Source organism: Ursus arctos, unplaced genomic scaffold (genome assembly GCF_023065955.2).
Source record: "Ursus arctos isolate Adak ecotype North America unplaced genomic scaffold, UrsArc2.0 scaffold_20, whole genome shotgun sequence".
Taxonomy (NCBI): domain Eukaryota; kingdom Metazoa; phylum Chordata; class Mammalia; order Carnivora; family Ursidae; genus Ursus; species Ursus arctos.
The window spans coordinates 33,613,553-33,640,335 of NW_026622875.1; the positions used below are offsets into that span (position 1 = coordinate 33,613,553).

The 26,783-nt window shown below is 33.2% G+C and overlaps 1 protein-coding gene across 9 annotated transcripts in view; it reads right to left on the reverse strand.

Moving 5' to 3' along the window:
* TBC1D5 (TBC1 domain family member 5) overlaps positions 1-26,783 on the reverse strand; it is a 560,456-nt gene that overhangs the window by 490,202 nt on the left and 43,471 nt on the right. For 7 of the 9 annotated variants that reach the window (XM_048215962.2, XM_048215961.2, XM_044383370.3 and 4 more), the window contains exon 2: positions 18,551-18,613. Coding sequence is in view for 1 of the 9 variants with exons in the window: in XM_044383372.3 (XP_044239307.2) it covers positions 18,551-18,613; positions 24,326-24,349 (87 nt within the window). In the remaining 8 variants the exon portion in view is untranslated. Of the gene's footprint in view, positions 1-18,550; positions 18,614-24,325; positions 24,417-26,783 lie in introns of those variants that run through there. The other 2 variants (XM_044383372.3, XM_057315992.1) reach the window with 2 other exon arrangements.

Genomic DNA, 26,783 nt, shown 5'->3' on the forward strand with positions numbered 1-26,783 from the left:
AATTTTAAACAACTTCTTACACATAAGGCATTTAATCTATTCATTCAAAACTTATTTGAGCACACCTTACTAGTAACCATTAAGTACAATGCAGTCTTATGACCCTGGTCCAGTTACTTATGTCCTAAAACTTCAGTTTCTTACTGGTAAGAAGATAACTTCTAAAGGTCTAATCACCTCTAGAATTGTGAATTACCTTTTATCTGAAGAATACCATACCAGATCCACCATATCTAAATTTTTTGTTTCAAGTTTCCCACACTCCATTTAATTACAAACCTTCCAATAAGTCAGTATTTCTTTTGCTGTCCTTTAATACCTTAGCATTGTAAATAGATACTTACTTAGCCGAATTCCCTCTTCAAATTAGATTTACTTGGCAAATCTGAACATAGTAAATCTTCATTAATTAATTATGATTAGAAGATCAGGTATATCTTTAGATCTAGGAAGAATTATTAGCTCCATTCTTCACTGATTTCTTAGTATAATCACATTTCCACAAAAGCCCTACTTGTAGGGCTTTTAACCCAGTTGAATTATAAAAATTGTACATATATATTTGCTGCCATTTTGCTATTTCAATTGGTGAATGCAGGAGACAAGTTAAAGATCTATTTTCATGTACTCATTCAACAGTCAGTAAATGTTTTTGTTTTGTTTTTTTAATAATATTTTTTTTTATTATGTTAGTCACCATACAGTACATCCCTGGTTTTCGATGTAAAGTTCCATGATTCATCAGTTGCGTATAACACCCAGTGCACCATGCAATACGTGCCCTCCTTACTACCCATCACCAGCCTATCCCACTCCCCCACCCCCTCCCCTCTGAAGCCCTCAGTTTGTTTCTCAGTCAGTCGGTAAATGTTATAAGAATATAAAGAAAAATATAGCGCTTACACTCCAGATGTTTGGGTTGAGATATAAGTAGCTACAAGGTATCATAATACAGGTATACTCACATGGAAGTTAAGACAGAGAATTTACTTCCAGGAACTGGATGAGAGCTTTGTGAAGGGTATGCATTTGAACTCTGTTGAATATTATAATGTCTTTTAAAAACCAATCTACTAAACTATGAATAATATCACAGAAAAGACAAATATAAATGCTAGCCAGTCAAAGCAAAAAAGAAAAACCTCAAAAAAAGAATGGGGTTTGCTAGTCATTTCTGGGTGGTGAGATCATGTGTGTTTTTTATTTTTCAATTTTTCTGTAATGAGTGTAAATTGTTCTCATAATAAAAAGGACACAGTAAAATATTTTTCCATTAAATTTTTAAAGCCATAATTTGACAAAGAATTGAACACTATTAAATGAAATGCTGTAAGTCAAAAAATTCTAACTTAGAAAAATTAAGTCAGTAACAAGTATTTTATTTTTATATTAAATAATATGTAAAGAATCTGAAGGACACACTAAAGATTTCATAATTGATTAAGCTATTTTTCAAAGAACTAATGATTTTGGATGGAACAGATGTCTTTCCTTATATGGTAGGCTTTAAAAACTCATTAAGAAAAATTATTTTGAAATAGTGAATTTGCAACAACAATAGGTTAGGTCTTTAATCTGGGTCTGTGGAAGAACCTTCTACTCTAACAACTAATTAGTCTGAATTTTTTTCAATCACTGTTGAAATGACACTGAAGTTTTCTCCAAGGATACTTTATTTATATGTTAAGTAACATAAAAGCATTTAATAAAACCATAACAACCAATCACTGACTTTTATTTTCAGTTTCCCATTCACTAAAAACTGTTTTCAGGGTAATATTCCATTTAATGAAGGCCTCTGACTAATTGTGTGAAATTCCATTAAAAGTCACAATATTCCACATGTTATATTATTCTACCTATAAATGTGATAAAAGCATTTCAATGAAAAATTACATGCATCTTAAATCTCCACATGATTCATACCATAGGAAAATAAATGAATAGGAGTAGGGAAAGGAGGGAATAATAGGATTTGTTACCAAAGGTACAGCATTGAGGGAGCTTCAATTAACATTTACAGATTTTAATACCTGCTCAAATTTTCAACATTCTAATTTTACTTTTTTTATTCTTTGATTTTACGTTCTGTGCTAGAGCGTATTTAAATTAATAGCATCCCATGATAATCTGAAATCTAAACTCAACTGAAACTCATCTGAGGTATATCACAAACTATACAAAATTACTAAAATAATGAATAATTATGTCTCATCTAGCTTCTTAATCCCCAAGGTATGAAATTTTACTGATACTATCCTATTAATACTCTTTCATAGACTCTTACTACTTTTGAATTGTATAAAGTTAGAAAAGGCAAACTTATGGTTAAAATAAATTCTACCAAAAGTAATATGCAAAGGTCACAAAATGGCATTCACACCCAGCAGGCAAACAATTCAACCTGAATAAACTGCCAAGATTTAAAAATCTGAACATTTCACATGGAGCCCAATATGGGGCTTGAACTCACAACCCTGAGATCAAGACCTGGGCTGAGATCAAGAGTCGGACACTTAACTGAGACACTCAGGTGCCCCAAAAGATCTAGATTTTTAATTTCCCTCAAAAAACAAAAAACACAAAATACCCCACTAGATCTAGCAACACTGAGCCCACTTCTGGAAAAGCTCTCGAGTTGCCTGAGTAGCCACTAGCCACGTTCCTCCCCACTTTCTATTGCTTACCAAACAATAGACTATCAGGACTAGGATTTATAACCACTAAATAGAGTACAGAGGCAGTCATATCTTGATTCAAATCCTAGCTCCTCAGCCTCTAAACTGCTTCTTAACCCAAGAAAAGCCGTTCAATCTCTTTAAGCTTCAATTTCTTCATCATAAGAATAATGATGAATTATGAAGGAATAAAAGTAAAATAATACTTATAATACCAAACAAATTTAAATGTTTGATAAATGATATTTATTATTACACTATTTGGATTGAAATTTCAAGCCTAATTAATAAGATTTATCATAAACACTTCCCTCCTTGTATAGACTTCAAAGGAAAAATGAAATCACTATGGCCTTATCACTCCATAAGGGTCCTCTGTAAAATAAGGATAAGAACAGTAAGTAAATACCTTATAGTACTGAAATGAGTTAATTTATGTAAAATGCTTAGAATGGTACATGCACCTGCTAAACTAAGAAAGAATTAGTTATAACTAACAGTAGTTGTTCCCAGAGAGCAGGTACACATGAGCTTAATAAAAGTTTATAAAGAGAAATAAATTGGTAAGTTAAAATGTGACTGCATGAATACAAAACAGTTATCAAGATTATTTTTTATATATGAGTCCTCTCAAATATCCCATATTTTTATATTAAAACCTGAAAATCTCAATGAAAACAAAGTTATTCTGATCTGTTAAACTTTTTTTGTGCTCTGGGAACAAAATAATAAACAATTATTAAACTCTGATGGAAACAAAAGAACTGACCATAATCCCAAGCATGCACCTTATATGATGTCCACAGTTTATATCCGAAGGAATTTTAGAGAAATAGTATTTCATTACTGTTAGAACCAGACAAGTCTAGGCTAAGCTTTCTTTCAAGTTCTTTTATGCCTCCAAGGATCTCAGCAGCTGAGTTTAGAACCAATGCAAAGAAGGACCTCAATACCTTTTAGGGCTACTGGTTTCAAAGCTTCAGCCATTAAAAACAAAGAGTGATGAAAAAAGGTCTGGTCAAACAGCAGCAGTGGTTCTCCATTAAATGGTGTGGTATCAAAAAGATGATTTGATCTTTAGCATACTAATCATCTCCGTAGAAGTAGTTTTTAATTAGTCTGGGAATAACAAAGAAGCTCACTCCTTCAAGTATTTAATTTAACAAAAGATAAAGATAGTCTCCCCTGGCTAAAGTGGTATGTACATTCCAGATTCCCTGCCTTGTCACACAAATCCTTCCACAGCAATCAAAACAATGAGAAAAGGCAACAAAACTGACTTAAAAAGAGCAATTTCCTTTCCAACCTAAATAAACTTTACACAAACTTGCCTCTGATAATCGACTACACAAGCTGCACCACCAGCATCAAGGGAGGGCGTGCAGATATCTAGCAGGTGCTGCAGTTTATCACAAAACCGTCTAAAATAATTGGAAGTGACAACCAGCACTACCACAAATGATTTATTAGTCTTTCACTCAGCTTTTCGGCTTCCTCGGGGCCAGAATAAATAATTTACCAACTCTGTATCTTCCAATCATTAATTCTTCCCTATGCATCCAAACTACATTTAACTCTGCTAGGTTCAATGGAATAAAACACACAATAGGAGTATTTTTCCAAATATAGAATTATCTGACCATATGCAAAGGCAAATTTGTCAATCAAGACGTACAATCCAGATGCAAAAGAATTTAAGAGCTCAAAGTCAGCAACTGCAGTTGAGTTTGAGGGAATAAAATCAAGTGAAGTGGAAATGAAAGTAGAGCCTAGTGAAGAGCTCTCTCTCTCATAGATTAGAAAAGGTTCCAGTGACTCTGTGGACAGCAACCTAAGCACACTGCATCAAAGAGACTTTAAACCTCAAGCATTACCATCTCACAACAGTCAATTCATGGACTGTCTCCCCTAAAACTCTCCCAGAAGTTATTAAAAATTATACACTCTTCCCTCAAAAAAAGGTAGAAACCTTAAAACAACATATAAGATTTTTTTCACGCAAAACAAACTTAATGCAGGGCAAGATGAGGCATCTTCTTTAAAATTATTTTCCTATTTTGAATGGGTTTATGAGACAGTTACATACTACTAGGAATTCAAAAAAGAAAATACATGTAAAAATCAAAGAAATACTCCCAAAAATTTTGACAATGATGTTAAAAGGTGTGCCTATTAATTATGTAGAAAAAACACAGAGTGCAAAAAAAAAAAAAAAAATTACATCCTAAATCCATTTTTGATGTAAGCTAGTCTTGTCTCATTAAATCAGCATCTATGATTAAAACAGAGATCATTTTTGGTACATAATGTATTGCATTGTTAAAGCAGCATCTGTTTATTACACAGCATCAACATTTTTCAGCTTTCTGAAACTACTGATATGCAAGAAAATGATGCAGACCTAGTAATTTATTCAATCTTTTTTATTTCAAGAAGAAATACTTTCAGTGAAAGGGTTAATAACATTAATATTCTAATATTTAGCCTTGTATGAGGCAGCTTCAAGCTGCTGGGCACACAGTCCAAGAATTTCATAAACCAACAGCTTCCTCTTCAACGGCTAGAATGCATCACAATCCACATCTTAAGTGTTTAATATATGTTTAAGTACACTTTTAAATACATGACTTCTACCAAAATGTAAAATGCATTAAAATAAAGCCTGACTAATGAAAATTATAATATAAATTCGAGCCAAATGTAATTTAGATTATAAAATTTTCAAATAATCTCTAAAAATAAAATTCCAAAATATTCACAAATAAGACTGTATCATTTTCAATATTTCAAAGTAAGTAACTTGAAACAGTTATATAACTATCTGGGCACAAAATCATATTGTTCATATTAAGCAAAACCATGTCTTATTTATGCACAAAGACCCAGTATACCTGTCACAATGGAAAAATAAACCCCAAACAACATAGGTCCCAGCCTCCCACAGGTTAAAATAAAATAAAAATGTGAAAAGTGGAAAATACAGCAAAGGGCATCTTTTTCAAACAAACACCAAAAACCTATTTTATGTTTTTACAAAGAGAGTGGGGGAAAGGATAGAAGAATGTTTTCTAAAAAGAGCGGCATAACAAGATTGTAGGCAGGCTTCTTTGCAATTGGCTTTTAACCGCAGAAGAACTTCAGCAAGAAAGGATGAAGCAATGCACAGCTCTAGCGGCTCCAAACCACCTGAGGGTGCTGCCTAATACCAGAACCCAGATACAATGCTCTAAGAGATGACAGCAACTTGTCCCATGTGCTGAAAACACTGAGCCCTGCAGAGCCACATGAGTATCCGTGGAAAAAGTCTGTGCAAAGTATCCTGACCCTTAAATGTCCATCAAATGGGAAATACACAAACTGTGGTACTGACATTGTCCTATCATGAAGTATTAGAGAACAGTTAAAATTAATACATCAGATGTAAAAATAGAAGGAACACGTCAGAAACAATGTTGGGTAAAAAGGATTTTTAAAAAGCAAACTACATAAATATTCTAATTTAGTGAGAACACTCAATGTTGATGAACACATAAATGCACTAGTTGTCTAAAAACATGGGCAGGAAGGATATAAACCAATTTCAAGATGGAGGTAATCTGTGAAAGGAAGGATTTTAAAATGCTTTTAAAATATATATACAGCAAACGTTAACAATATTAATTCTGCATGGTAAATACAAGGTTGCCTGTTCTATTTATCCTCTGTACTTCTGTAAATATTTGAATATTTCTTAAGTATTTTAAATCTAAGCCATGATGTAAATAATTTTCTTCTGAAAAAAATTAAAAAGATTTTACAATATCCTTACCCGAAACATGAAGGTCTATCTACCTTAAAAATCACTGGTTTGGCTAGTCTCCATATCCTAAAAATGTTAAATTCCTATTTAAGAAACTAAAAATTCTACCCTCTTTTCACAAATGATTTGACTTCGTAACATTTTCAAACCAAGTTCTCAAGAGAGTCCACGCTTTTATCTCAAAATTGAACTGAGGGATTCCACCAGGTAGACTCCCTAAGTAAAGTTAAAAACAATCTTACCAGGGGTTTTTAAATAACTGGTTTTATCATTTATTGTTAGACCAAACAGGCTTGATTGAGAACCTGACTCCCATTCCTTGGCTCTAACTTCCATGGGGGATATTTTCGCTTTATTAGTGAATGTGTTCTTTTTCATTTTCTTTGTTTATGTGAGATATTAAACTTCTACCTGTTAGGAAGGAAGGAAGGAAGGAAGGAAGGAAGGAAGGAAGGAAGGAAGGAAGGAAGGAAGGGAGGGAGGAAGGAAAGAAGGAAGGAAAGAAGAAAAGAGTGGAGGGAGGGGGGAGGGAAGGGGAGGGGGTAATTCCTAGTAAGCCTTTAGACTTAATGAAACCTTACTCTAAAGAAGTCAGTACCACGATGACAAGCTTTTTACCTTGTGTTAAAATTTTGTGCAGTCAAATTTCTTTTAAGTTCAACCTCATTCCTTTACAGGCCTTTGGAAATTTGGCAGGTCATCTATAACTAAATAGAAACAAGATGCCTCTCATTTACAATCACATTTGTACACTAAAACAAAAGTTTAATATACTTTTTTTGTCATCATGAAGAAATATCAAAGTTACTGTTAATTTTCACAAAAAAAAAAAACCTGATAAATATTCCCACAAAGTAGAAACCATCTGATTTAAAGAATTACTGGCTTGTTATCTTACACGAGAAATCATATTCAACTTATATTGATGTTTTCTATCTGAAGTATGTCATGCAATATTGTAATTAATCTCATAAATCCACTACAATGTGATCAAATCCTATCAACTCTGATTGGCATAAATTTGAAACAATGAAGCAATCACATCTGTTAAGCAGTTCTAGCTTGCTAGACACCACTGTAAAAGTTTACACAATAACATAATTACATTTTTTTCTCTATAAGACCTTTCTGCACTTAATTTGAGTTTTCGTAACATTTCTTGTGTGTACTGGGTTCTGTGTCATCTACCACATGAAGTGGGATACAAAATAAAAGATAAGAAAAGGAGATGGGAGAAACTGTGGGAGATGGGTAATAGAGACAGTGTATATGTGAAACTGGAATACCTGAAAATAAATTTTCATGAAACCACAAATGAATTACAAGATAGAAAAAAATTAGTGAATTTGAATGAAAAAATATCTAACTTTATCCTGAAATGACTGTTGAAAAAATATGAATACTGAATTTAAATAAAAATACATGGACACAAAACAAGTAAGTCAAACCCTGCTTTATGAAACAAAAGATTACCACACAGCGAAAAAATCACCACCTACCATTTTTGGAGTAACCTTAATTTCTGAAACTTGAATGATTTTATAAAAACATTCTAATAGTACATGAATATGATAACAATGTAATATATATAATAATAATAGCATAACATATATCCTATAGAATATACGTATATTTGAACAAATAGGTGAAAAATGCAATATTCCAAGAATAATTCTATGTAATTTTAAGAACATTTCTCATTAGCTGACAAACTCATGGAGAACGATGACTAGGCCATAAAGATAGAGGGTCTATGGACTAAAATAAGAGATAAATATTAAATATTAAAAATAAGTAACATCATCAAGTTATTAATCCTTATTGCTTTTACATACAACATGCCTAAGATATAACTTAAGAATATGTCAACATTCTACTAAAGATAGCTAAATTACTCTAAATCCCATCTGGGTAACCATATAAAATTTTGAGACATTTCTCATCTTGCTGAACTTTGTATCTGCCACTCCTTATGTGTATACATCTTAAGAAAGCACACCTTCTCAAAACTGAATACCTCTTCAACTTGCCTTCACACCAACCAGGGACTTCAATGTACTCAGTACATATTCCTGATTAATTTACTTTTCTTTTTAAAGATTTATTTATTTGAGAGAGAGCACGTGTGCTCACATATGGTTGGGGGCACAGAGGGAGAGGGAGACAAGCAGACTCCCCACTGAGCAGGGCTCAATCCCAGGACCCTGAGATCATGACCTGAGCTGAAATCAAGAGCCAAACGCTTGACCGAATGAGCCACCAGGTACCCCTGATTGATTTATTTTAACCTGTATGAAAACAGGAGTCATGAGTCAAATAGTTTAAATTAAAACTTTATTTCCGGGGCGCCTGGGTGGCTCAGTCGATAAGCGTCTGCCTTCGGCTCAGCGTGTGATCCCGGCGTTATGGGATCAAGCCCCACATCAGGCTCTTCTGCTATGAGCCTGCTTCTTCTTCTCCCACTCCCCCTGCTTGTGTTCCCTCTCTCGCTGGCTGTCTCTATCTCTGTCGAATAAATAAATAAAATCTTTTTTAAAAAAATAAATAAATAAAACTTTATTTCCTACCATTAAACTTAAAATTAATAAAACAAAACAAAATTATGATCAAAGGAAAATATTCCAGAAAGAGATCACCGGTAATTCTGATTGTGAAACTTGAATTCAAGAGAACAAGAAGGTCTTTTAACAAACTCATGTGCTAATTCAGATGTTTTTGTCTATGGATATGGCAAGTTTTCGCAAAACAAGTATATCCTGTTTTCTTAGAATTTTCAATTTATTATTTGAAATTATTAGAATACTATGTTAACCAAAAAGACAAGAATTTTTCTCCATTCTTGTCTCTTTCCTACGATTTTGTTGTACTCCCCTTAATATACAACTCTTCACTAGTTGTTTTTTTAAACATCTTATAGCTTAGTTCCTAATCAAATCCTTAAAAAAGATGCTCCCTTACATTGAAACTCTCATGACTACTTTGTACTTTAGCCTCAATATAAAGACATTAATTTGATTACCACAGGACACTAACAGTATTAACATTTTACTAAAAGTAAATCTCCATTTTTATTTTTTTATCAAACAATAATTAAAATAGGATTAAAATAAGAAATAACTACAATTCTTCTGACAAAACTGTACTGTTGCTGCCTATTATTTATCTCATTTCTATATTTTGTTCATGTTTTCATTCAAGAAATACTATTTTTGTATTGAAATATTGGCAAAAATAGGACAACTCCTGTTTTTATTGCAACATGGTACAATAAGTGCTCTACAAAGATTTGTGGAAGGTGAGGTGGTATCACTGAAAAATCAGAGAAAGCTTTTGAGAGCTGCATCTTGCAGGATAAGTTAGCCAGGAAAAGAGGTACAGAGCAAACAGCACATAAGAAGATTGATTCAAAAAAGATTAAGCAGATAAGCTGATTTCCTCTCCTTCCCAAACCCTAAAGAGATCTCAAATTTTTTGCAAAATAGCATATCAAGGGAAATAACTCATCAGAGAATTTATCATAAAAGACTGTGAGGAGGGGTACCTGGGTGGCTCAGTTGGTTAAACATCCGACTCTTGATTTAGGCTCAGGTCATGATATGTGGAGCTCCACGTTCAGTGGGGAGTCTGCCTGGGATTCTCGCTCTCCCTCCCCTCCGCCCCATGCACACTATCTCTCTCAAATAAATAAATATATCTTAAAAAAAAAAAAAGATAGGAGGAGCAAACTATTTTGTCCACAGTTCAGTAACATTCAGCCTCACACATGCCACCTCTACTACTCTGGTGACAAATCTCCAAATAAAATAACTAGAAAAACACTAACAAACAGGAGGATGAATTAATTCAAGGTGACTTACTCAAACTGAAAAAGACTTGCTTCCAGAATGAAAGGATCCTCTCAAGTCCCAGTATAAACAATGAATAAGATCCATTCCAAGACACACCATCATAAAAATTCAGAGATAAAGATTCTAAAAGCTTTCAGAATAATAAAAACAGGTCATGCACAGCAGAAAACAATGTGGTGGAGGGGAAAAGACCATGGAGTTCTTTGAAGCAACACTGAATGCTGTGAACCAAAGCCTTCAAAATTCTAAAAGAAAATTACCTACAACCAAACTATTAATCAAGTCTGAGAGTAAAATAAGGGCATTTTAATCCTTCCTAAGATGTATGTGTGCATAAGGAAGTGAAGCCAGAAAAAAAGACAATGAGTTGCAATAGCAGATAAGGACCAGAGCAAAGCTATCCAACCTCAGAGGGTATCAAATCCTTGACCTTCTAGATCACTTCAGTACCTCACAGCATGAATGAAATCGGCAGTAGCAGCTAAAGAAACAGTAACCACAGTAAACAATACTAGAGGAAGCAATTAGAAGCAAGTACTCTTTGCCTAGGCAAAGATGCCTGTGAGGCTGGAGGGAAACCCCATGACAATGGCTGTTAGTCTTCAGATGAGTCTCTACATTAAACCAATAAATGACTGTGAAACTGTTACACGTTCATCTCTAAAGTTATGTTCATATGCATTAGAAATAGTGTCACTTTGAAGATAAAACCATGTAATCTATATAAAAAATGCATGCATACACACATATTTTCACTCATAAAAGGGTTTAACTGGATTATTTTATAATTAGGTTTTATTTAAGAAACCAATAACAAAATGGAACGGTATAGTTTCTATGAAGTGAGAGAATGATTTAGAGATATAAACAACAGTTCAAAATGGTTCTAAATGATTTTATCACTCATCAATTTCAGAATCCCCCCAAATTGATTAATTAGCATTAGTTATTTTTCAAATTTTAAGTGAAAAGCTATGCCCACTCTCTCTGGGTATCTTATGGACAAAATAAAATCTCCTTTTTCAACACCATTATTACATATACTTCCTATGCAGTTAATTTTCATTTACAAAAATATCAAAGAAATCAGAGTAAGTCCCCATATTCCCAACTAGAAGAGTGTTTAATGCTTAAGTATTTAATTCTACACGAATTGTTAGTTTTGATAGAAGCTCCAGTTTAATCTGGAAGAGCATGAGTTGGAAGAGCTATGAGGAATAAGCACACATTTCTACAACAATGGTTCTCAATCCCACCAGATCCTATGCCCCTTTTGTTCTCTGTACTATCCTGAAATGAAGTTCTGAGATAATAAAATCAAACTACACATAGAAAGTTTTTTTAAAAAACCACTATTAATTCCCTAACCATAATATTAATGAAAAACAAAATTAATTTATATCAAAATAGTCACTTCATTAAACAAATGCTTAGGCATAGCTACTTAAGAAGGAAGAATAAAACAGTCACATATTCACACCTATATACAGTAAATAAATTTAGATCTAAGAGAGAAAAGAAGTCATTCTCCATAAGAAGTACAAGAAAATGAAAAAAGGAGCAGTATAGGAGAACTCTAGAATAAAAATTAGTGTTAAGTGATTACAGACAAAAATTCATTTAATGTGAGGATAAAGATAGAAGCTTAAATGAAATAAAGATTAAAATGCCAAGACAAATTACATACTGTTCAAATGGAAAAAATTATGAAATACGGTGTTAGTGCAACTGACCTGGGTTTTATTTTTAAGTGCAGTGTCAAACAATTACCTATGCTAAGACATGTTACAGTGTAGTTAAAATATATCCCAGTAATACCACCACATTGTCAAGGCATGTATACATTAAGTCTCTAGTACTTAAAAATATAATAGAGACTACATCTTCCTAAAATAGAAAATAGTAAATAAAGAAATGTATTATAAGAAGTTACAGAGAAGTTATATGATAAACTCCTGGAATGGTATCAAAATAATACTGAACACTAGACAACATAAAATATAATTTTGACAACACATTTATTATCATTCTAAAAAATGAAATTTTAATATTTAGGATGGCAATTATGAAATATCTTTAAACAATCCTTATTAATAAAATTCAATGAGTTCCATTAATTTAAAATTCAGTTTATTGTTACAAAAGTCTTAAATATCTTGCAATCAGTATTTTTGAGCCTCCAGTAAACTGCATTACTGAACTGAAAACTTTTCAACTAAAATTCTAGTTAGAAATGCTATATATAAACCAGGATATGGAAAGAATGTGTGAAATAAATTATAGAATTTTGAGAGGATTTCTTTATTCTCCTTAAGCTTCCCCTCCACACAAACTTCCCCTCAAGTTTAAGATTCTTCATGTAACACCTCACAAAAAGTTGTCAGTATTATTATACATGAAAGTATTGTTACCTTATCTCTGAAGAGAATTTAAGCAAGCACACGGAAAAGTTACATGGTACTCAGGACAATCTTTTGCAGTCTGAGACTGCTCCATGCATTGTAGGATATGTAGCATCCCTGAGCTACATCCATTACATGCCAAAAACACTCCAACAATATTGTGACAAACACAAGCATAATTTCCAAAATTCCCCTTTTAAGGCAGCACGCTCTTATTTAGAAATCATTACTCTAGAAGTCTTACAGCAAAGAGCATACTATAATGGGAAAAACAATAGAAAAAAAATGTTTCAAAAACATAAAGAAACACATCGATTATACAAAAAATTGTTAACTTGCCAATTTCATCCTCTTCCAAATATCCTTTCTGTGGCCCATATTTTTTTTTATATTGTGTAAAGAGAACGACTTAAAGAGATTTGATAACCACTCTAGATCATATGTATATCCTCTTTATAATTTTTAATAGAAAGCTTTCCTATATATAATCTTTTTAATATTCTCTTAGCCAAATTAAAGTCAAAAATAGAATATAATCAATAAATTGTATATGTATAGGCATGTCAAGCTTAAATAATTTCATTGATGTGCATTTTATTTTGTTGTTGCATGTTGTTTGGTGTTCACTGTTTCACTGAGCAACATCAACACTAAGATACTGCATTTGTAATATTCAGTATTATTAAAGACTCATATGTCAGTATTATTTAGTGCCCCAAGAAATCCTTACTGTATGAGTCCCCTTTTTTATTCTGCAAACTCTAAATTTAATAAGGTTCTATTTAATTAGCCCAGGATTCAAATATACATTCATGCCAAATTTAGCAACCACATGGGAGGTTAGGGAGAAAGGTATTTGAAACACTTCCACAGGAACAACCTTGGGTTGCTCTCTTAAAGTATCAGTGCAGGGGCCCACAGTACTTCACATGCTATCCACAAAACAGACGAGGTGTGAAAGAAATTTTGTGTTTAACGTGACCTTTGGCTGTACCTTCACTTGCCATAATTATAAAGGAGCTACTCTCAGAGCCAACATATAAGTTATGTTACTACTCTTACAACTATAGTAGTATTTTATGAAGTACTTTATACTGTGACAAACTGAAGGCAAAATATAAGAAAGCTCTTCCTTTGTTACCAGGCACACTAGGCCCTTCTGAACAAAAAGAGTTCTGATATTATATATATATGAATGAATAAGAATTATTGCACAAGATTTATTTTTTTTTTTTTTTTTTTTTTTAGTGCACAAACACAAATATGTCAGTGTGATTACCTGGTTCGACTTAACAAATCGTCTATGCTCTAAAGGCAAATAAACTGGATCTTTAATAATCTAATTATGACTTTAATAATGTAACATGTCATTTTAGATAAATACCTGTCAAGAGGGAATTAAAAAGAAAACTACAAAAAAACAAAAACTAAAAGACAAAAAAACACCTTTTCTAGAGATTCCTATTTTCCTATACAAAATTTCACCAAGGAAAAACAGTTGTTTTTAAAAATATTTGGCAAAACTGCGAACACATCAATACATATGACACGTAACATGGATTTTTTCGGGGGCGGGGGAAAACACTGGATCATCCAACATAAAATTATAAATTTGGAAGGTAGAACAAACAGGATTAGTTTTCAGTACAACGTTAAAGATGCCAAAAAGATTTACAAGGCATTAAGGAGGGCACATATTGTATGGAGCACTGGGTGTTATATGCAAACGATGAATCATGGAACACTACATCAAAAACTAATGATGTACTATATGGTGACTAACATAATAAAAAATTTAAAAAAAAAAGATTTACAAGGCAAAATGAGCACAGAAAATCCTCTAAGGTATGATAAGAAGAGAAATTTTAGGACTCTCTACTATACCATGAGCAACTTTACCATCCTCATATTTCCATTCCCAATAGTAATACCTCTTTACTTTTACCTTGAAAATAAGCTCCAAAAGCTGTGAAACATCAGTCACACTAGATAAAAGTCATAGCCACAACCTGCCTTGGTTGCCTAACAAAAACATATAAATACTGGCAAAAGAAGTCGGTTTTACCACAAAATCAAACATTTTTAAAGTTACTGTACATGAATTAAGATTCTTCTTAAATATATGTTTTATAAGGGTATTAGAAATTACTCAATAGGCATGTGAGATATTACTATCACACTAGTAATAGTGAGTCCTGAATTGGAAGATAAATTATATGGTCATCCTAGCTATTACAGTATTTCATATTATCTACATCACAGATTTTGAGTATTTCATGATGTAACAATTATTCACTTGGAAACGCTAACTTAAAAACTTTGGGGGCGCCTGGGTGGCACAGCGGTTGGGCATCTGCCTTTGGCTCAGGGCGTGATCCTGGCATTATGGGATCGAGCCCCACATCAGGCTCCTCCGCTATGAGCCTGCTTCTTCCTCTCCCACTCCCCCTGCTTGTGTTCCCTCTCTCCCTGGCTGTCTCTATCTCTGCCGAATAAATAAATAAAATCTAAAAAAAAAAAAAAAAAACTTTGATTCACACCGTTCCCTATTGTTCATACAAATGCAACTACCTATGGCACTCACACCAACATCACCCAAACTCTACTGCTATCCATCGCTCACCTGTTTTCTGTTGTCTTTTGTGTGCTTCAGACCCAGGATGATAAAGGCTTGTCTTTGTCTTCAGGGAGCAAACAGATAGAAAGATCCCATTCTCTTAGCCTCACACCAAATTCACAACATTTTTCCTTACTCCCGGAGGCTCTACAGAATCTTTTAAATACTTACTTAAATTTAAGTGTTTAAAATTACAATTGGCTATTTTCTCATCCTTTTTACACAGGTTAAAATACTTAACGGTATGCTAAACACTATATTTAGAGTTAATTTAATAATACGTTTGTGGCCATTTCTATAAAAGCTTAGGCATCAGACTCTTAATCATTCTTTTAACAATATGTGTCTAACCCTGATTATACCATTATTTTTATAAGGAAATCAGATTTGACCTAACAGAGCCCTGGAAATGGCCATAGGCTTAAGAGTCCAAAGATCTGAGTGTTGGACAACCACCAGGAAAACCATACAATCTCCCTGAGGCACAAATTCTTTTTATGTAATTCTGATCCACTATATGGGATTACAAGAAGAATCAAATCAGAAAATTCAAGAATCAAATCAGAAAATTCAGAAAATTAAGTACTGCCTACTGTTTAGAAAAGATGACCAAGTACAACACAAAGTTAATATACTTAGCAAGTGAAACCTATCAGAAATAAAGAAACACATTCTCAAAAACAAAAAAACAGAAAACAAAAAAAACACCCAAAACTGGCTAATACTGCAAAACTGTAATGGGCTAGGAAAGACCCTTGAGAGTCAGACTCAATGAGTCCTAATCCCAGTGCCATCACTTACTGCCATGTGTGTGGCAATGAGCAAGTTACTTAACATCTCCAAGTTTCTGTTTCCTCATTCATAAAATGAAGACAATAAATGTATTTATCTCACTGTGAAGAAAAACAATCCATGTAAAACATATAAGCACTGTACCTGCACATAAGTGCTCAATAAACGCTATTATTATGAAAATCTCCACTGATGTCTCCTTCCAAAAACAAGTCCTAAAAAATTGTTTTGATATCAGAAGAAAATTTTCCATATGTGTGTGCACGCACATATGTTTATCTTCCAATGAAGACCACTTGGATAACACAGCTAATACTCCACAAATACATATTGATAGTGTGGCTGGGTATATTATTGTGACAACTAACATAGTAAGATCTTATTCAACATTGGAGAAGGCAGCTTTTTTTCTTCAAAAGAAGTCCACATTGGCATACTGAAGCACATTTTGAAATAAAATTCCATATCTGACAGTATTTGTGGTTGTTCATCTCCAAAACAGAAGTCACAGATATGTATAATACACACATTTTTAAATCCATGTATATAAATCAAATGAAACCACTTCCTATAAGGCAAACGTATGAAGACGCTAAAGCAATATTCCAATTAAACATTCATATATTCAATATTTCAAAATAAGAAATGTGGAGAGAGATATATATATAATACATATATATATGCACAATTTACATTCCCTAGTAAAACCTGTCTACAGAGGCCATTTTCATCCTTTTTTCAATAGCATCCTGGGGTTCCTTTTCATTCAGTCAGTTAAGCGTCTGACTCTTGATTTCAGCTCGTCATGATCTCAGGGTCATGAAATCAAGCCTCGCATCAGGCTCTGCTCTGGGTGCGGAGCCTGCTTAAGATTCTCTCTCCTTTTCCTTCTGCCACTCTTACTATATCCCGCCCCCTGCTCATGCTATCTCTCGAAAAAAAATTAATTAATTAAATCAAATTAAATTTAAAAATAGCATCCTAACTTGAACTGTACAATGCTGCCTCTCTCTGAAATGTTAAAACTGTAAAGTACACAGTAATTCACTCCAAGCAAACACAGAAGACTAAGTTGTGCATCTGACATTCTTTTACCCAAACAACTGCTTAACCTATTCATTAAACCCATTCAATGACAGAGCAGTAATAACTGCACTACCTTATCAAATACAATCAGACAAAAGAAGAAATACCTTATTTGGTTAGAAATAGAAACTTTACATAAGAGAATTATTAGCTAAAGTCAGGGAAATTATAGCTTTCATTTACAAAAGCCCTTGTCCATTTTAGTTCATTAAAATGAAGTTGTATAAAACTTTCCATAAGGGATATGATATTAAATATGTCACTATGACTGATATAAAAATCTATATCAACATCATGCTACTTGCCAAACACACATATAATGAGAATTTTCAAAAATAAAGGCTATATCAGTCAAATTTATATTTCAAGGATCCAAATCGAAGTCGGACTTCATTTCTCTGAACTTTCCTAAAAATATCCCAGTAGTAAAACAGATTTGCCTCTAAAATAAAACAACAAGACTCTTTTAGTTATTCTAAAGCAAGTAAGAAATGCAGACCTGCCCTTTAGAGATACAAAGGATAATGTGGACTGAGGTTTACATGTTCAATCTCAGTTTACATACTATAGGCTATATCATTAATTTGTAAGTGACTCTACAATGAGTATGCACACAACACATAAACATTCTATCATCAGTAACCCTAAACAGGTAGATTTAGAACTAAACAATGCATAAATGAAATTTCATCTCTACCATAAATTACTAAGAAAAAAAAAAAAATCCATGGGCATTGCAATGAATACACTTTTGCCTTAGAGCTAATACTTTAATTTTAAAGAACCACAAAGAAAAAAATCAAAACTAGTCAGTAACAATGCAGGCTCTAAAAGCAATAAACTCAAAATTAAGTTATAAATAATTTAAAGCATGTCATGAAGATGTATTAATAATTCATCAGATAAATAATTTACTAAATAATCAAATAAATAAATAATGAAATACATAAATAAATCAGCAAATAAATAATTCTGCAAAATAACCTAAACAATAAGTCATCCAAACAAATCACAAGCCTACAAAACCACAATGATTTTCTGGATTCTGATAGTTTTAAATAAGCAAATGTACATAAACTAGATCAATCCCTATTAGAATTAGAAATATTTTTCAATGCTATTGGTAAAATCCTCATCTCAATACATAAGAACACATTTTCAATTTTTAAAGGACTGCATTGGATTAGTTCTTATAAATTATTAATATGATTATAATATATCCTGCTCTATATTTTACATATAATATCTTTGCCTAACATATTTTCCCCCAAACAACTGGATACTTAAAATATTCTTAACTTACACTTCTTTTTCAAAGCAATACTTACAGGATAATGGTGCCACTGCCTTTCTGATAGTTTTCCTATCTTCACCAAGTCTTTGGAAATTTTCTGCAGAGATAGAACAATAAGAAAAACGTTAATTATTACAGATGAGATTTCATCACTAGTGAACAAGGTTTTATAATTGTACAAAGTAGCAATGGGAAGTGGACATTGTTAGTTGTAAACTATGTAAAGTTTTTAGAAGTCTTCAGTGGACTAAGTACAAGCTAACAGAGGCTAGCTTCCTCTATTGGAACTGACATACAAGCTGTTACAATTGGCAGGATTTCAGATATGAAGGCAAAAACTTTGAAGGACAAAGTTATTGGCTGACATCTAATGCTATCCTCAATTTGAGAAGCTCAAAGTCCTTGACAGAATACATGAGATCACTTAACTGTTACAATTTGAATATAATGACAATCTAATACAAAGAGTCAAAACACAACTGACCTCATAAATCAGTCTTCATTGGACATTTAAAGTTTGTATCTACCCACAGTATAGTACTCCTGAAATCCACAAATAGTAGATCCCAAACTATGATAGCCTTGCACACAGAAATAAGAACTCTAAAATGGGTTTTTTATGTATTACAGAGAATAAATTCAAACAATATAGTACATCTGAAGAGAAGACTGTCTATGGTCCCCAAGTGTAAGGGAAGATTCTAACTTTATCTACACAACTTCTCTGTAAAGGTTCCTTGAACTATAGACCCCATAAATCTGAACTCAACCTAAAAAATACAGCAAATCCTAAAACATCATAAATTGGTTAGAGCAATGATTCTCAACTGGGGAACAATCTGCCTCCCAAGAGACATTTGGCAATGTTTGCATACATTTTTGATTGTCATAACTGGGGAATATTATTGGCATCTAGTGGGTAGAGATCAGGGATGCTGCTGAACATCTGTAATGCACAGAAGAGACCCCCACAAAGAATTATCTGTCCTAAAATTTTATTAGTGCTGAGGATGGGGAAACCTTAGGTTAGAGTAAAATGATTTTTAGTAGTGTATGGTTTTCCACTTATAAAATAGTACAAATTTGGTTCAGAGATGTAAAGTCTTTTGTTATGTGCATAACATTATATGCAGTGGAATACCCTGGGGAAAAAAATGTATATCCTTCAAAGGGGTATGCGGGAACTCTGTGCTTTCTGCTCAATTTTTCTGTAAACTTAACACTGCTCAAAAAAAAGTTTATTAATTTTTTAAATGTGTATCCTTCACTCATTTCATTGAAGTTATGAATAACTTTCTTAGAATACTAAAAAAAAGTCTACAGTAACAAAAAATGTTTTTTTCATTGATCAAAATTCCTCCAATAAAGTTAATAAGAGAACACTAAAAGTCACATTTATGAGCTGACTTTATCGAAGTGACTAGACAAGATATTTAATATTAAAAATTCATAGGGCTTGAAGGGATTATTCAGATACAACATACCATCCTCAATGGTTTGTGGTTGGTTTTGTGGGTTGTTTCTGTCTGGGGGTTTTGAGGGGGTTTTGTTTGTTTGCTTTTCCCTAAAAGCTACCAACTGTTTTCTGAAATAATATTTGTGATAATTATTAAAAGCACTTGAGAAAAAAATTCAGCAATATAGCTAACAAAAACATCCAGATATTATGTATAATTTTAAGTACTTTCTTTTCAATACCAATTAATCTCTCTCCAGTCTTAAAGAAATTTTTTGTTTGCAACATAGATCCAAAATCTAACACGACACCATGCATGTTTCCTTATATTAGATCTATTACATTACTACACAGAGTATTAAATAATGCTATCCTTTATCAGATAGGATTAGGTCATATCCTTCCCAAGCCAAAAAATATTCTTAAGTTATGATAATATAATGACTTAAACAAGAGGGTGAAAAAAAGGAAGAGAATTCTCTCCATGTAAACGTCCAGAAAGAGACAATCAAAAGCTGATGTGGCAGCTCCAAACATTGAGGACTTAAGTTCCTTCCATCTTTCTGCTCTACTACATACTGTTTCTACTCCAAGTGGCCTCACACTCTAAGACGACTATGGGCATTCTTGCTAATACATCCACATTGCAGAAAAAGGGAAGGAAAAGGGCCACCCTGCTCCCTTTTAACTCTGTGTTATTTCAGCCCACAGCTTATAAACCATTGCTTTGTCCTTTGGCTATACCCAACCATTTGGGACGATAGGAAATGTAGTCTCCAAACTGGTAATAATGCCCAGCTATAATATTGGGGTTCTTCTTACTAAGGAAGACAGGTAAAATGAATTTTGTAGGACAAACGGTAAGATACAGACTGCAGTGGAGGTTACAACTCTTCAAAGAAAATGGGAGATGCACTCAAAATTTCTCATAAGGTGGTTCACTGCAAATTACTGGTACATGTACATACGTGTGTGTATGTGTGAAAGAAAACCTAAATGTTTAAGTAAATGTTTAAAAAAATTTAGGGATAATCTCAGTATAGAATGCTATGTAGTCACTAAATATCACACTTTAGAATTTTACTGATATGGAGAAGTATTCGTAATATTAAATGAAGAACAGGCTATAAAACATTTCATATAAAATAATTCCTATTTTATATAAATATACATACCAACACATGCATATATGTATACACAGTATATATATATATATATACACACACACACACACACACACACACACACACACACACATACACATAGGCACATCATATATCTATATCCAGAGAAAGACTGAGATCATATAAAATTCAAGAGAATGCAACTAATCTAAATGATAACAGTGTTTAGGCTTTGGGAACTGTAACTTTCATTTTCCCCATACTTTTCATTACTTTCTAATTTTTGTGCAATGAACACATACTTACACTTATGTTTACTTTTAAGATTTTAATTATCTATTTGAGATAGAGAGTGAGAGAGAGGGAGCACGAGTAGAGGACAGAGGGAGAGGAAGAACCAGGCTCCCCACTGACCAGGGAGCCCGATGCAGGACTCAATCCTAGGGCCCTGGGACCATGACCTGAGTTAAAGGTAAATGCTTAACCAACTGAGCCACCCAGACGCCCCACTTATGATTACTTTTCATGAAGATTTTGGCTTAGATGAGGAAAGGGACCTTATAAAAGTAATCAGATTCAAGCTTCAATTTACATTTTTACTTAGAATTTTCTCGTAATTAAAAAAAGTGGGGAGCAATCTATAACTGAGCTGTATCTTTCCTAACTGGGGCAAAACATGTAGGTTTCCCTTTAGTTGGTAGTAAGAAGCTAACCTCTCTGTGCCCAACTTGTTTTCAACTTACTAACATTCACATATCACATTTGTCAGCTTTATACAAGTCACTCCTAGCCAGATGCTACATCCATCATTCCTAACAATCTACCCTGACATATTGATTACTTTGTTCATATCACTCTGTAGAACTAATCATTCGTACTTCATGCTTCTACAAATCCTTCCATTTTCTATATTTCTCAATTTTTTTCTACTCTATTACACATTTTTCTGGTTACTTATATAATGGATACATCTAACAGAAATTACATCTTTCTTATATCCTTACAACTATCTTGCATTGTCTTGAATTTTCCAGAGCTATTACTGGGTATACACACCATTGCTACTTTGGTATTAACTTTATTGTCTATAAGTCTCATAATTTGGAACACCTCAAAGTTCTCCACATTTTCCAGAATGATTCAATTTCCTAAGCCTCTATTGCTATCATATAAAAAAATAGAAAAGCAGGAAAAAGGCAAGCAACCGATATATTTAAAACTACGAATATGTGTATTGAATGGACCAAAACAGCAAACAAACAAAAAAGTAAAATATATGGTCCCTGCTCTCTAAAATTTGGTCAAAAAAGACAAACACACACACATGCACACATGCATGCACAGGCTCGCTCACACACACAAACAGGGCAGGGAGGAAGGGAGAGGAAGAAAGAAATTCACAACCAAATGTAAAAAGAGGCAAGTGTACAATCAGAACAATATGTACTACCAAAAATCCAAAAGGTAAAAGCCACAGGCACGGATAATCAGGGAAGGCTCTCCAACTGAGACCAAATCAATATAGCGCTAGGACAATGGTTCTCGACTAGGGGAGACATCATCCCCTACAAAGGACCTTTGGCAATGTCTGGAAACACTTTTGGTTATCATGAATGGAAGTCACTAGCTGCATCTAATGGGCAGAGGCCAGGGATGCTGCTAACATCCTACAACGCACAGGAGAGCCCCCACAGAAATGAATTATTCAGCCCAAAATGTCAACAGTGCTAGAAGAAGCAGTTGGAGTCAAAAGAAGAGAGAGCATTTAAGCAGGATAAGTAAAAGAATGATATGACATGAGTAAAAGAATGGTAACTACAATACACGACGTCTTTAATAAACCATAATATGGCTAGTGAAAGAACAGGGAACAAGAGATTAGAAAACATAACTGGGCATAGACTGTAATGGGCCTACACAATAAGTCTGACAGACCAAGGAAATAAAGAAAAATGCCTATTATAATAACAAAAATACAAGAAAGCTGAGGCACAAAATAGCAACATACTTGATAAGAAACAAAATTGTAGATGGGGACACTGATTTCCAGCAGTATGGCAGACTAGATACCTTGATACTATTAGATGTTACTTTTAAAAGTTAGCGGAAAAATCTATTTCAATGAACTGCTTAGCTAGCAAGAAAGTACAGTACTCACATAAGGCATAAACAAAAGTAGAATAAGAAAACCAGAAACCACCTTTTATCTTGAGAGTTTCCACTGCAGAAAATTGGGCTTACATTTTGATGGCTACACAGGCTCAGGAGATAGACTCTAAGTCTATCAAAAGGAAACACCTATATCTATATAAAGCTGTTATGCCAAAGGGCTACACTCTCAGGTTAAGATCACCACAAAGATCTCCCTCCTATTACCCGTTACAGTCATACCCACCCTAGACCCCACCATCCCGAACCCCTAGCAAACCCAAATCTGTATTCCAGCTCTGTAATTTTGTTATTGCAAGAATGTCTATCAATTCTCTTGACACAGTAACCACAAAGTGTAACCTTCAAAAAGTTTCTCAGACTAAATTCATACTACATGTATAATCCAATAAATCTCATACGAAGATATCATTTGAAATATCTTAAACTGTTAATACCCCCAGGCACCTGGGGGAAACATAGGCAAATTACTGGTGAAAGAAAAATAACTTCAATCCAGGCCTCAAACAATACAGCAGCTTTCAAAAACCTCTACTCAAATTTAAAAAAAAAAAAAAAGTTACAAAACATACAAAGATACTAGATACTATGAATGAGTCAACACAAAAGAACAAAAGACAGCAGGATTAGACTGACTACAGATTCTTCAATTATTGAACAGATTACACAGTAAAGATGTTCCAATCAACAGAAAGGCTTAAAATATATATACAAGTTAAATAAATCCTCAAGAAATCAAAAACATAAGCTTTAATTTGAGGTAAAAGCTAAATAGCTGACTCAATACAAGTAGAGAAAGAATTCGAAAGATGTTTAAAACCAGTCTAAAATTCAGTTCAGAGAGATAAAGAAAAAATATGTAAGACCAGCTAAAAAATAGAAAGAATAAGGTCTAACAAAATAATTCTGAAACCATCTGTGAAGAGCCATTTTTCAACTTGTCAATCCACTGCAGACAAAAACTGTAAAATTCAATAAAAGTGAATTTCTTTTTTAAAAAATATTGTGCGTGGATATCACAGGAATATCAAATTGTTATTAAAAGTTTCTAAAAGCTTACTTCAAATTTCTGTCCATAATTCATCACAGACCAATGAAATCAGTTTGCAGACCAGCACTGATCTGAAGATCACACTTTAAGTAGCAATGCTCTAAAACACAAGCAGATCAAGATTAGAAAAGAATTTAAAATAGAAAACAGAGAATAGGTAACATTCAAATAAATAATGATTGAAAATTTCCCAGCTTAACTGAAGACACAGTTGGACAATCTAAGATGTAAAAAAAAAAACAGATAATAAAGATACACATGACTATTAACACATTATCAGTGCAGAGGCTACATCCACCAAAATTACCACAATGCAATTCCAGACTAGCATTTTCTACCATTATTTTTTAAAACAAACAACTTGGGCTAGATGTACTCTAAATAAACAAAATAGAAACAAATGAACTCAGTAAAGAAGGTTACTAGAGACCAAGTTTTAAGAGCTAATGATTGCCTCTCCCAGTGGAAACATTGTGTCCATACTTCCACTAAACTCTGTCCATACTGCCACTAACACTAAATTGTGTTTATCAGAGTTATTTTTAATGTGTAAGTTTATGGGGAAAAAAAAGAAATACATTCTTATATTGGCACAGGCTAAAAATATCTTCAATTATACTGAAAATGGGAACAAATCAGAGAGGGAGACGAACCATGAGAGATTCTGGACTCCAGGAAACAAACTGAGGGTTCCAGAAAAGAGGGGGGCGAGGGGATGGGGTAACCAGGTGATGGGTATTGAGGGCACATGTTGTGATGAGCACTGGGTGCTATACACAACTAATGAATCATTGAACACTATATCAAAAACTTATGATGTACTATATGCTGGCTAACTGAACATAATAAAACAAATTATACTGAAACAAACAGGATTCCAATTTACATTCACTGTCCTTTTCAGTGTGAGGGGAGCTACATAATATTTCACCATACTTTACCTATCAAATCCTCTAAGCAGAACAGATTCTTTTATTTCTAAATGCAATTCATTTAAAAGACCCTGCTCAGACATCTAGCAGAAATCAAATATAAATTCAAACCTACCTGAAAAACAAATTATTGCATCACATCTCCTGAGGAAGAATCATAACTAATATCTGTATAAGCGTTTGGTCATTTTTCAAATGTATGACACACATCTACCTGAAGCATCATAATAACCTGATGGGATCTTGGTTTTATAAAACAGATATAATAATGGCTAAAAGCTTAAAAAGTGAAAGAACATGTTGAACAGCATTAAAAAATATACTAGAAAAGATATGTAAATTAAGTGTAACAATATAAAGAGAAAAAGATCTCCAAAATCTAATCAACGGCTGCTTCTTAGCATCATTCCCCATCACATGCAATTGAAAGGACAATCACTAGGCATACATAGCAAATAAACTAAATGAAATGATGTATTAACCTACCTGATTCAGTGCCACCAAATTCAAACAATTCAAGCAAGATTTTTAAAAATTTAATTGCTTATTGAACCTTAATAAGATTCATACGGTACTACATTTCAGGATATGGAAAAATAATTTAAATAGAAAATAAAACTGGTTTAAGCAGTTAAAACATCCATCAGGTAAAAGTGAGTAAAGGATGAGAAAGGCAGAAAGCCTTTTGAAAAACTCAGGGGCAACAGGCAAGGTCCTTAAACAAGAGAAAGTTTTCTGCAAACTATTCCATAGGTATATTGATTCAAAGTTAATGCCTGAGCACATAAAAGACACAAAATACCCTAACTTTGTGGTTTAGAATAAAGATGGATTTAAGCTGGAAATTCATGGTGAAGTTTTTGGGGTTTTCTTTAATGCATTGTTTCAACCAGACACAAGGGTCAGGCTATGAGAATATTTGGCCTTATAATTAAAATTTTTTTAAGATTTATTTATTTGAGGGAGAGAGCATGCACACATGCATACACAGGCACACCCATGAGTGGAAGGAGGGGCAGAGGGAGAGAATCTTCAAGCTAATTCCACCCCAAGGATGGATGGAGCCTGACGGGGCTCAATCTCACAACCCATGAGATCATGACCTAAGCCTAAACCAAGAGTCAGATGCTTAACCGACTGAGCCAAAATTTAAAATTTTGATAAGTTTAATCATCCAATACAAAGAAAAATGAAATATCCCTTGGTGCCTTTTGAGTTTTTATTCAAATTTATAATCAAATTTGTGTGTACTCTCAGCTGCTTCAAGTCTTCTTTGTGAAGGGAAAAAGGCGGGCTTTAAAAATAAATATTTATTATATATTAATATTATATATATATTATATATATATAATATATATATATATATTGATATACATACATCCATATGTAGAAAATGTTCCCATAATTATAAGCTTTTCACTGGTACTTTCTGATCCTTACTTAAAACATGGAAGTGAATAGGTAAATAAATTTTTAAGATAATACTAAAAATCAATGGTCTTTTAAAGTATTTAAGTAGAAGCAAACCAAAGATC